The sequence below is a fragment of the Siniperca chuatsi genome, linkage group LG14, assembly GCF_020085105.1.
Source record: "Siniperca chuatsi isolate FFG_IHB_CAS linkage group LG14, ASM2008510v1, whole genome shotgun sequence".
NCBI lineage: Eukaryota > Metazoa > Chordata > Actinopteri > Centrarchiformes > Sinipercidae > Siniperca > Siniperca chuatsi.
The window spans coordinates 2010118-2023321 of NC_058055.1; the positions used below are offsets into that span (position 1 = coordinate 2010118).

Below are 13204 nucleotides of genomic sequence, written 5' to 3' on the forward strand. Positions count from 1 at the left end.
ATTCCACAAATAAGGAAGTGGTAAATTGAATGTAGGTGAATTTATCTTCCGCTCCATCCTGTTTTATCTGAACTGCAGTCATGTGTTGTTGTATATTGTTATACGGTCGGAGAAAAGGTCCAGATGACTACGACTGAAACCTTTTCTACGATGGAACGCTCCTGGACGAATGAGGGACGACACCGAATTGTTATACGGTGTATCACTTATCATGTAATAATTCTGTTAGAGTAAATCTTGACTTTATATATACACTACAAGAGCTTTTATAGACACAGCCAGCCATAGGTCCCTGTGTTCTGACTGTATGCCCTTTTAATGAGTCTCGGTCACCTGGTCACCTGGTCACCTGGTCACCTGGCTCCTCCTTCACAAGGCCAACTGCAGCAGCAGTGCTGGTGTATTAGCATCATTACATAACATGTTGCAGTCTCATGTTTCATCTGTTACAAACATAGACCATACCACTGTAATAATATTATTTAACTTAATGACAAAACATTATGGGAAGGCAAGCGGAGTGGTGGACGACCGGTATTGCCATCCCTTGCGCCCCACCGCTAGCATGGCTAAAATTATACCCAACATGAGATACATTTTATTCTTCTTGAGAATAAAATTGTCGGAATTAATGCTGTCAGTTTCCATTGCTTCCTTCACAACTTCCTGCTTTCACAAGACTTTCCAGCTCACACAGGTGGTGTTTGCTAAGTAGACCTCTCCTCAGGAAACCCTAGTCCTGTGCAAAGCAGTTAACCTCAGTGACATGGTGGCTTGGTGGTTAGAATTACAGCCCCCCAACCTGAAGTTGAAGAGGAATTGATTTAACTAAGACCTTTAGGCTTTCTGATACACAATGAAGCATTATGTTTTAGCTAAACCAAGCACCCTGAAATGTTCTGAACATTTAGCCGTTACTAGTTTCACTACATGTCATGTTGACTTGTGATAGCAGAAAACGCACAAATGTAACTAATAACAATGATTATGTCTCTCCTACATTTAGCTGTGAAATACAGTCTACCTGTAATTTGTTTTTGTTGTGAAATGTGTTAATTAGGGTTAGTTATTAGTGTTAATTGTTAATTAAGCTTTTCATCTTTTTCAATAAATCACTAAAAATGATTTTTGGGTCGAAACAGGGGTGTCATATGTATGAATCTTGAACCAGAAACCTTGAACTTTTACAGTAGTAATCACATGAGAATCCCTTGAATCAAAAAGCCTTTGGAAACCACAGGGCAGTGATGTCATGGAAGGTCCCTCAGTGGAGTAGAAATAGATCGAGTGATGAGGAAACGCAGCAGAGTCGAAGTGTGATTGTTATTGAGCGACAGAGATGGAACTGAAGCTGCAGCTCAGCGTCTTCATATTACTCATACAGGGTGAGTCCTTTACTTTTCAATACTTGAATTACTTTGTTATGAAAAGTAGATAATGCTGAAATTAGATGAAAAACTGAATCTGATCATTAAAAACGGCACATGAACCTACTGGAAGTGATTACTTTTGTAATGACTTCTTAAAATAATGGCAGTTACAATACTTGTCTATGGCAATGTGTGATGTTTCGAAATGTTATGGTTTCTTAAGAAAAATTAGGACGAAATTATAAACTCTGATGCTTCTGACAGATCAAACGGCTGCATTTGTCTTCAGTAAAAAGCATTGTTGCCTGAGCTCAGCCTTTTTGAGGCACTAGATTTGTATGTTTTATATGGAAAGCTTTTGATTTAGTCAGCAGTACATATGATGAATTGCATCCCCATTTGAATTATCATCCAATTTCCCCATGTTTCATTTCATTTAATTATATTTTACACATTTCATTCTGCCAATTTATGTATGTGTACGCATGCATGCATGTTTATAAACATATACTGCATATATCAATGTATTTGCTATTATGTGATGCAAATATTTTACACAGCCTATGGTATTTCCAGTGGAATGAAATGTTCTTTAGAAATCAGGCATTAAAATTCAAAAACATTTCTGAAGCCCAGTGACTAAGTCTAGAGAAAACTCAAAAGCATGGTGCCTTACAGTAAAAAATACGTATCTAAGTCATTTTCTGTGGTTTTCAGACATTTGTTCCAGTGCTCAGTTAAAGAAATGTAATATCTAATAATTCAATTCAATTTTATTTATATAGCGCCAATTCATAACAGAAATGATCCCATTGCACTTTTCATATAGAGCAGGTCTAGACCGAACTCTTTATAATATTATTCACAGAGACCCAACAATTCCCACCATGAGCAAGCACTTGGCGACAGTGGCAAGGAAAAACTTCCTTTAAGAGGCAGAAACCTCGAGCAGAACCAGACTCAGGGTGGGCGGCCCTCCGCCGCTGCTGTGTTAGGTTTTAATACACAACCCACGCATGTGAAAATGTCTTGATGACCTTTGATCCTTGAAGCCAACTGCCCTCACACTATGCCCCCACAATTGTGTTTTCCAAACAGCTAGTCATTCTCACCCCATAGGAAAGAAAAAGCACCCAAAGCCCCCGTCAACAGCCCACAGCATATTTATATTTCTCTTACATCCGCCATTACTTTCTCTTTCACCGTGAAAGGACTGACCACATTACTTCCTGTCAAATCAGAAAGGCATTAGATGTGTGACGGGGGGCTGCTTATTTTGTAGCTGCAGTACAGTTTAGAACAGCTTTTTTCCCCCTGTCACACCAGCTCACACACACACACACACACACACACACACACACAGTCCCAGGCCAGTGGCACAGACAGGAACAGATGAGTCAAACTGTGAGAAACAGGGTTTCAACTTCGGACACCTCTGTGTGCGAGGGAGGGAAACATATTTGACTTGACTTTTTAATTCCAATCGACGGTTGCTCATCTATTCGTGAAGGGCAGTGGGGTAGCTGCCTGGAACTGGTGTCATTTTATGAAATGTTACATGTATTATCAAACTATATGGCATGGAAATGACATTGTCTTCTCATTGGGAATTTTCAAGGAAATGTTCCTATTTATTTGATTGCAGTTTCAGTTGCAGTGTGGCAGCGTGTGACTGTGCTAAAAGGTCAGACAGTCAACTTAAGATGCCCAATTACAAATGTTCACAAGACCAATGTGGACTGGAAGAACCCTGAAGGATACGTTATGTTCTTCAATCACAATAAAGGTGAAGATGACATATCTTGTGCTTCAGTCACATCAACAAATGTATGAGCAGCAACACAAATTGTGTGATGTTTGGGCCAAAAAGACTTTTGAATATATTATATTAAACACCTTTTTACTTTCCCTCGCTCGTTCCCAGGTATAAAGGACAAACGCTACAGCCTCAACAAACTGTCTGAGTCAGAATTCACCATCAGTATTTCCAATGTCACCTTCAAAGATGGAGGCACCTACACATGCTCTGAGTATGGCCATCAAACAAGAGAAAACAAAGTGGAGGTGACAGTGTTAGGTGAGTATAATGTTGACTGGGTCACAGATTACATTATTGTTGAAGCCATTGACATTGACAATGATTTAGTAACTTTACTACTAGAGCTTTAAGCTTCCAGGCTAAGTTGGAAGAGCATTTCATAATACTGTATTAACATTTGCTCTGGTGTTGATTCTTTTAAAGGTTTCCCCAAAATGACAGTAGCAAAGCATGAAGGAAAGTTTGTCATAAAATGCACTGCGGAGGGGAACCACTATCCTCCCCAGATCTTCTGGAGATTGAATCACGAGCCTGAAATTATTCGTAAGTTGGCAATAACTAATGTTGTGAACTTGGAATAAATGGCAAAAGCTATATTGCAATGAAGAAGTGAACCAAAGTGAGCCAAAGAAAGTAACATAACATGCATTTGACTCACAAAGGCGCATCATCAGCCATCTTTAGCTGCATGTTTGTGGTGCTGTACCTTGTGCACTGCTATGCTGAACTACCAGGGCAAAAATGTTCCCTTTGATGAGGCATTTGTCTTGCAGCTCTGTGACTGGCACAGCTGTTTTAGAGCGATGAAACAGCCAATGTGACCTTCTGATTGAAATGTTTAATTTTATCCAATAGTTGTGTGCATAATGCGGTGCCCATATATGAACAAAAATAGCAGGCATCCTTGGACACATGTCATTGCTTTTGAACACCCAGCACTTTGTACCAGTCATTGCAATTGCACTTTTGTAGGTGTATTAAAATTAGATTCAGCAACCACAGAGTGGGCTCATGTTGATGACGCTACCTCCCACAGTAACAGTAATCTTTACCCACATTTGGTGGGTTAGTGGGTTGGCAGATGTTAATTCAAGCCCCGATGACGGCCATTACCTTTGAAATTCCTTTTTGATTGTCCTTTAATGACGGAGATTAGTTGTTCAAACTCTTTTTGGAAAGTATAAATTGTGATTTTGATCAAAGGTCTCGGCAATGCCTATTATTATGTATTACGGTGGCTGTGTGTGAGCTGGCACACCTGCTCAGAAATGGATACTAATGACATCTGTCCCATTCCACAGCTCTGGTCCAAGTCCTACAAGAAGATAAAAAGTATGTCGCAATGCATTTGTTAAATCTTCAGTCAGTGAAGAACAGAGTCACTGTTAAATGCCTTGTTCGCCATCCAGCTCTGCACTCACGACCTCTGATGAGTTTTGTCAAAATTGGACACTGTGAGTACAATTCATCTAATGTGAAAATAATTCTCTCTGTCTCTCTCTTTCGCTCTCTCCCAGTTTGAATTTTAGTGACTATAACGTTAGAAAAGCCTGTATCAAAATTATAATAAATAAAATAAAATAAATAAAAATGACCCTTGTTTTAACCAAAACTTTAACATTTACTTTAACGTACTTCTGCATAAAGGGTGATATTTGAGGAACTGTGAAGTGTTGTCACAAAACAGGGAAAGCACTGGAGAGGGTTTTTTCTCATGAGTTCCTCCACGACACTGTCCACAGCAGACTGTGAAACTTAACTGACCAAAATAAATTGTAATTTGTAATTTCCTCTTTCTGTATGCTGTCTTTTTTGTATGTTGGTTTCCTGTATTCTAATTGAAAAACAAAAACTGATTTTCAGATTGTTTTACATGAATTTTCACTTTGCTTTTCTATGAATTGAATGCTGTTTCTGCTTATTAATAATGTAAACCCGCTCTCTGTCACAGCAACAAAGTCCCGCCGTACAACCACCATCAGTTCACCCACCGCTCAGCCTCAGGGAGCAACACCTGGCTGGTTCAGACATGGGAGAACAACAATGTACCTTTCAACCAGAGACGTGAAGGGGCCTTCATCAGAGAGCTCTGTAAAGTTATCAGCTGTTCCCGCCACGGTTACAGCATCCACTGGATTTCCTCTGAACCATGTTACAGCCACAGGGTCACATCTCAGCATTAGTGGTGAGTGAAACTGTTTTCACTTGTATATGATTTTCTTGGCGCATGGGCTTTAAGTGACAAAATATTCCCTATCTGATGACATATGCAGAGATGAGATGAGGGACACGAAACAAGCAGTCCTAAAGAAAGAGTAGAAGTCATTAAACAACAATAAAAAAGTTATTTTAATGTTGCATGGCAGAATAAGTTTCACATCAGTTCAAATTGTAAATGATGCCATGCCTCAAACACTCAATATTCATCAAACATATTACATACAATATTGTCTACATTTACAGTATTTAAAAAAGGAAAGTAAACTGCACACCGTAAACAATGAGGTGGATAAATGAACCTTAAATGGGTTTACACTATGCTACTTCCTTTATTTATTGCTTTGCATGATAAATGTATAATATATTACACAAACTGTGAGCATGTGGGATGGAAACTGCAGATATCTCAGCTTTCACAGTGTATTTCAATGCATTTCAATGCATTTCAATGCATATCAGTCATGTAACCACCACTGTAGTTGTTGATACCACAAGATCTGTTTCCTGTGACGGAAGTCTCAGAGCATAGTGTGAAACTCAGTTTTGTTATGTGTATTCATAAATTCTGGGGATGGAATTGTGAGGCTCCATGTAGGCGAAGAGCTTTTCCGACATACACGGCTGCTGTTCACATTTTCTTAAATATTTGAACCCAGAGGTTTTTAACTTTAAACATGAAAGAACAATTTGTCAGAGATGAATCAATTTTGACATTAAGTTACACAGAACCTACAGTTCCGAGCTTCTTCAATAACATTCAGTTGTTCTTCTGCTTGTCTTTATGCAATATGGAAACAATTTTCTTTAGAAAATTAACCTTTTCTGACTTCTCATGAGGTTTATTTATCAAAATATCTTCATTTTTTGTATATAACTCAAGCACCTCTGTATTATCAGGCTCAACCAGGAGGAGGAATGACACCATCAGTAATGCAACAAGCACAACAGGTATGATATCCAGTGGACTGTATTGTCAGATTACAGAGATGCAGAAATGATATTGACAAATGTCTGTCTGATGCCATCTAGTGGTGATTCTGAGTAACTACAGTTGAGTTGTTCCATTTAGAAAATAGGGTTGACTTAGGCTGCTGCAACTTCTTTAAGTCTGTGTTAATTATTGTATCTTCCTTCTCCATAATTCCTTAAAGGCTGGACTGTCTCTGAGACAAAAGAGGACATCACATTCTATAACCATACAGAGGGAAACAGAACAGGTAAGTTCACACGGTTCACAGTGTCTGCATCTTTAAGACTAAACTTCAGCTCCTCTGCTATGAAAATGATGATGATATAGCTGTCTTGTTGTATGTGCATAGTAAAAATGTGTAATAGGCTTTAAAAGTGATTATAGTTTTGCTGAACTAACTAGCAGCATGCTGTCCATTCCCAGGGAGCTTTAATGACCCGAAGATGCAGACAGAAACTGAAAGTTCATCGTTACTGGTCTTACTGGTGACATGCCTGATCTTCGGACTTCTGGTGGTGGTCATTTTTTTTGCCATCAAGCTGAGGAGAGCGCACATCACCTGGAAAAGAGGTAAGCAGACCATATTCCCATTTTCTGCATGGTATCTAATCACACCAACATCAGACTGAAGCTGCTCTTAGTGTGAACTTTATTCAGGGCCATGAAGCAAATCCCTTGTGCTTGTTTTTTCTTTGGACTCTGCTTTGTGTGTGTCCAGAAATATCTTCCCATAGCTAGAAAATGCTGCAATGAACAGTAAAATACATAGACTTTCTTATTTCGACCTTGTAGTTACACCACAAAGCCACAAGTACTTTCTTTTTTTAATTTATTTTAAAACCGCATATGACAGTTTTTATTGTTACAGAGAATGAAGACTCTGATCCATCAGAGGACAGCAGTAAATCAAAATCAAGCCAGGAAGAGAGGAACTCCCAAGGACAAAGGCGAAGAGGTACGCAGATGATTCAGCACTCCTTTTTAAGGCTTCTGACCAGAAGGGAAACAGAAATGTACTGAAAAACATTTGTGCCAGCAGAGACTGTAATGCAACTGCAAAGACTGGACTGACTAGATTCCTCCTGCTCCCATGACATGCTTTGTGAATCGAAACATGGATCATTTACAGCAAATTTGGGCTATGGGTTGAAATTGAATGTAATTATTATCGAATGCAACGTTTAGCTTTAGGGAATGAATGAAGCAAAACATGGCTACATGTGAGTGTTCACTGTTGGCAGCCTTGGGGAAAAGGCACATGCTTTCCACTTGTCAATCAGGGAACAAAGGTCACTTGTGCCCAGATTTATGTATGAGGAAACTGAATAAAAAACAGCAATCCAAAACTACGAGTTTAATTCAACACTTGCAGTAATTAGAATATGTCCAAACATTTGATTTTATTAAAAATATATTAAAAACTTTACATTAACTTCTGGTCAACCCTTCTTTTAGTGCACATCAATGTGCATCTTCAGTTCCTGAATTCATATATTCAACAAATTCCTTCTTTTATTTCACAGGTTCAATATTAGCATGACAAATTCAACTTTATGCAGTTCAAGCACAGTCTGTGGTATTCCACAGAAACAGGGCCAGTGTGTAAAGAAGTCGTTTCACCTGTTCCTGCAACGAATCACTGACTGTAAAATGCTCTCTCTCTCACAGGGCTCGTCAACACGGCATTCACACAGTATGTTGTTGAAGAACCGACAGTGATAACCTCAGTGATAAACACAGCTGCAATGGCAGCAGCAGAGAGCGTAAATAAAGAGCAGACTTCTCAACCTCAAGCCCCGGGACTAACTTCTGCCAAGTGTGACATAAAGGAGACAGAGCTGTAACAATCTGTAAAATATCAGCAATATCATCAGCACGATTACCATGCTCATTGCCCACACATTAAGCTGATTAGCTTTTATGCTGCAATTGTAACAGAGACTGTATGTTTACACAGAAAGAATATGGTAACTTATAACTGTAGTACTGTACTGTATAAATACTGTATATATTTTGTGTTCAAATGTACCAATAAATTATATTTTGCCAGAAAATCATGTCATACTTTGTTTGAAATGAGTGATGTTGAAGGGAAATATTAATGCTTTTGCATATTATTTCTGTCTTTTGTGACGTTTTCCATAAAGTGGCATCATCATGTGACGTGACGTCTCGAAGTATCATCTTCATAAAATGGTAGCCTACTCCACACATAGTTGAGATGATTGAAAACTGTTTTGTACGAGTTTGGTCTTTTTTTTTTTTACATAACAGTGTTGATTCTATCAGTATAATATAGAGATGTATCCTATCACAGGTAACACTAAAGGCCTTTAGGCTAAAAACTTGAGTTTTACAGAAACGCATCCAAATGAAATGCAGAGCATCATATTAACGTCAGGCTACTTGGCCACGACTGGGGACAAAGGCTATCCCTAAATCATTACAGTGGCTGAAAACATACTAATTCTGATGTTAGGCACTCACTGAAAGCTACAATGACGTACAGAATAAGAGGAACAAAAATATATTCTGTTTAGTGTTTCTTTTCATTTTCATGAATCACGGGTGGCTAGGGGTAGTTAGCCCCTGTCGAAATATGCCTGGGTTCTACTTAGACTTACTCAATAATTCAACAATAGAATAAGAGAATACGATCATTCTATTGTCTAATTATATGCATAAATTATCGGACGAAAGGGTCGTTTCCCTTGTATCTCCAGACTAAAAGCTAAAAAGCTAAAGCTATCGACTTGAGCCATGCGGTCATTGACGATTATGAAACACAGATAATAAAACAGGAAGTAGGCTGGATCGTTGTTGACATCATCAATGATACTAAGCGTCATTGGTGGACCGTTGAGGAAAGACTCAAAGACTCGACGTTTGATTGGCTGCTTTGCCGGTGATATATAAGGTTCCGAAAACTGTCCGTCCTCCTTTCCCTTCTCGTACCGGCAAGGACAAGTCTGCCTCGCAGCTGTCCATTCCAGACCCAACACCTAGTCATCCACAGTCCAACAATTCGGTAAGTTATTCTTGGATAATTCACAAATAAAAAAAATATATATATATATACATTCTAAGTAAAATACCCCACATCCCTCGCGGGTTGCGAATAGCACTAGTATTTTGCTCACTCGTTGTTAGTATGTGCTGATATACAAAGTGTACTTTTGGTTTTAAATTACTGGTGCTGAATGGAAACGATATATATTAATAATGTGGAGGAGTATAATTCATACGCTTGACAGGGCTGTGACTTACTCACGAGCGTTAGCTAATGTTAGCAACATTGCAGAGTGGGGGTAGGGATTCTGAGACGTTCGAGAATGTTCTCGAACAACCAATGTCAAGCTACCCTGAATGAACATACTTCCGGTAAAAAAAAATTCAGAACAAAAGCCTATTGCCATGCGCCTTAATTTAAACTGTTTGCAAGTTGTCTTACAGTTCATGATCAAGCTTTTCCGGGGAATGTTTTTATTGCTTTATTGCGTTCATGTGAAAGACATTATTGGCAGTTCCCGGTCTTCACTCCGTGCTAAACTTGATGTCTCATTGTCACATGACCAGAACTAGCACCATGCTTTCATAATGTCTAACGTTAATCTTTTGCAGCGTAGTTAAGATCGCCCTTATTTTTATTTACACTATAAAACGCTTGTTAAGTGTAGAAGTGCAAATGACACTTTCTTTTTAAACCTTTTTTATTACTGAAAATGCTGTTTGCTAAGATAATGTCCATTTGACAGCTTCATCACTTAGTTGTTTATCCGTCATGCAATTTTGAGTTGTTTGTTGGTTCACATTGCTGAACCTTGGTTCTATCATACGTTTCTTCGTCTGGCTGTTGCTAGAGCTCTATCAAAACTGCATGTATTTGGTGTGTCACTATTCGAGTTTGTTGCAGTAAAATGCTGTGACCACTTATCCTGTATACAGCTCCTTTTACGTTACCTCCTTCATATTTAAGTTCCAAATGGTATTTGTATGTCAGTGTCATGGACTGAAATTGTTTTGGTTGGCACAAGCTTTAAACTGTAAGGTAGTCACACTGGATCCATGAGATTAACAAATTAACTTTTATTTCTTTAGGAAATATGTCGAAGGGCCCAGCAGTTGGTATCGATCTTGGGACCACCTACTCCTGTGTTGGTGTGTTCCAGCATGGCAAAGTTGAAATCATCGCCAATGACCAGGGCAACAGGACCACACCCAGCTATGTGGCCTTCACAGACAGTGAGAGGCTGATCGGAGATGCAGCTAAGAATCAGGTTGCCATGAACCCCACCAACACAGTCTTTGGTAAGTATTAAGTTGGTATTAAACAATAGTGATATTGTGGTTTTGTCATACTTGCCTGCTTAGAATCAGCAACATGTTTAGCAAGTAATTTACATTATCACAGTAATTAAGCACCTCAAAGGCACGCGCTACCTGCTTATAAAGAGACTGGCACCTCCTGTCAGTGGTAAAACTTTTCTTAAAGTTTTAACTCTTCTAAACTCAAGGCAAGAATAATATAATAATCTTAAATAGTCCTAAGTATCTGCATTAAAACACTTCGTCACTGACCATCTTCATCATTCGTAGTTTCCACCAGTTGTAGGGCCAAAGATGGCCCAAGTCCTTACTTGGATGTCTGAGTGATCTTATCAGTGGAAGCTCACAGAGCATATATATATTTTTTAATTTTTTTTAAATCACTTTCTTTTGCAGATGCCAAACGACTGATTGGCCGCAGGTTTGATGACACCGTTGTGCAGTCAGATATGAAGCACTGGCCATTTAATGTCATCAATGATAACACTCGCCCAAAGGTTCAAGTTGAGTACAAGGGCGAGACAAAGTCCTTCTACCCAGAGGAGGTCTCGTCTATGGTGCTGACAAAGATGAAGGAGATTGCTGAAGCCTACCTCGGAAAAGTATGTTATTTCACATCTCTGGAGAAACAACTGCGAGCTTTGAGATAAAATTATGCTAATTTTTGACTTATTTCCTTTAAGACTGTCAACAATGCTGTGATTACGGTACCCGCCTACTTCAACGACTCCCAGCGCCAGGCAACTAAGGATGCTGGCACGATCTCTGGCCTCAACGTTCTGCGTATCATCAACGAACCAACCGCTGCTGCCATCGCTTATGGGTTGGACAAGAAGGTAAATAAAACTTTCAATTACATTTGAATGATGTACATAACCAAATTGAGGCAATTCATCATAATTGAGTAGCTTTGGGGAAAAAATGTTAACACTAATTTAATTTCAGGTTGGGTCTGAAAGGAACGTTCTCATCTTTGATCTTGGTGGCGGCACCTTCGACGTTTCCATCTTGACCATCGAGGATGGTATCTTTGAGGTCAAGTCCACTGCTGGAGATACTCATCTTGGCGGAGAAGATTTCGACAACCGCATGGTCAACCACTTCATCGCAGAGTTCAAGCGCAAGTACAAGAAGGACATCAGCGACAACAAGAGAGCTGTCCGTCGCTTGCGCACCGCTTGTGAGAGGGCGAAGCGCACCCTGTCTTCCAGCACCCAGGCGAGCATTGAAATCGACTCTCTGTACGAGGGAGTTGACTTCTACACCTCAATCACCAGGGCTCGCTTTGAGGAGCTCAACGCCGACCTCTTCCGTGGCACCTTGGACCCCGTGGAGAAGTCACTCCGTGACGCCAAGATGGATAAAGGACAGATTCATGACATCGTGTTGGTCGGTGGCTCCACCCGTATCCCCAAGATCCAGAAGCTGCTCCAGGATTTCTTCAATGGAAAGGAGCTCAACAAGAGCATCAATCCGGATGAAGCTGTGGCCTATGGAGCCGGTAAGTGTCTTCAGCCAACTTGTTCCCTTGTCTTAATTGCTCACATAGTGAGAGCTGCACAGCTAGGCCTTCGCCATGGCCGTTCATGATCTAAACTTGAGTTATAGCTTAATGTCTTAAGGCCTAACAGTGGCTTGTTTTTACAGCTGTCCAGGCTGCCATCCTGTCTGGTGACAAGTCTGAGAATGTACAGGACTTGCTCCTTCTGGATGTCACCCCTCTGTCCCTTGGTATTGAGACCGCTGGAGGTGTCATGACTGTCCTGATCAAACGTAACACCACTATTCCTACCAAGCAGACCCAGACCTTCACCACCTACTCTGACAACCAGCCTGGTGTGCTCATCCAGGTGAGGACAACATCACATTATACCTGTCTTTCAATTTTGCAGTGATGACGTTTATTCCTGCCATTCGTAGTTTCCACCAGAGGTCGCAAGACCAAAGATGGCCCCGACCTTCCTTGGATGTCTGAGCGAAATAACTGGCATGACTGTAGACCCACTGTGTCAAAATTCTGCTAACCCTGTATACTTTCGACAGGTTTATGAGGGTGAGCGTGCCATGACTAGGGACAACAACCTACTGGGCAAGTTTGAGCTGACGGGCATCCCTCCTGCTCCTCGTGGCGTTCCCCAGATCGAGGTGACCTTTGATATTGATGCCAACGGCATCATGAATGTCTCTGCTGTAGACAAGAGCACTGGCAAGGAGAACAAGATCACCATCACTAATGACAAGGGTGAGCTTCGAGATGATAAATTCGAGCACAGTCTCAAATGTACTGTGCCACAATTTCTGACTTTCCAGTTTGCTCCCAGGTCGCCTCAGCAAGGAGGACATCGAACGCATGGTCCAGGAAGCTGAGAAGTACAAGGCTGAAGACGACGTCCAACGTGACAAGGTGTCGGCCAAGAACGGCCTGGAGTCATATGCTTTCAACATGAAGTCGACTGTGGAGGACGAAAAGCTTGCTGGCAAGATCAGTGATGACGACAA

General features: G+C 40.4%; 2 protein-coding genes across 3 annotated transcripts in view; both read left to right on the top strand.

The window, feature by feature from the left end:
* The first annotated feature begins 210 nt into the window (after positions 1-210).
* Positions 211-8448, top strand: LOC122888342 (cytotoxic and regulatory T-cell molecule). 2 transcript variants are annotated; one of them, XM_044222684.1, is made up of 11 exons: positions 211-1385; positions 3016-3156; positions 3295-3447; positions 3613-3732; positions 4491-4643; positions 5141-5374; positions 6307-6357; positions 6561-6626; positions 6803-6949; positions 7233-7334; positions 8048-8448. In XM_044222684.1, the coding sequence occupies exons 1-11, from the start codon at positions 1340-1342 to the stop codon at positions 8221-8223; spliced, it is 1389 nt and encodes a 462-aa protein (XP_044078619.1). In that variant the 5' UTR covers positions 211-1339; the 3' UTR covers positions 8224-8448. The 2 variants fall into 2 exon arrangements, with proteins under 2 accessions (XP_044078619.1, XP_044078620.1); XM_044222685.1 differs by having other exon boundaries at positions 215-1385; positions 7248-7334.
* Positions 8449-9252: 804 nt separating this feature from the next.
* LOC122888340 (heat shock cognate 71 kDa protein) overlaps positions 9253-13204 on the top strand; it is a 4536-nt gene continuing 584 nt past the window's right edge. The window contains exons 1-8 of the mRNA XM_044222682.1: positions 9253-9407; positions 10478-10687; positions 11102-11307; positions 11389-11541; positions 11651-12206; positions 12353-12555; positions 12749-12947; positions 13027-13204. The exon at positions 13027-13204 is cut by the window's right edge and continues 55 nt beyond it. Of these exons, the coding sequence (XP_044078617.1) occupies positions 10483-10687; positions 11102-11307; positions 11389-11541; positions 11651-12206; positions 12353-12555; positions 12749-12947; positions 13027-13204 (1700 nt within the window). The 5' untranslated portion in view covers positions 9253-9407; positions 10478-10482. The remainder of the gene's footprint in view (positions 9408-10477; positions 10688-11101; positions 11308-11388; positions 11542-11650; positions 12207-12352; positions 12556-12748; positions 12948-13026) is intronic.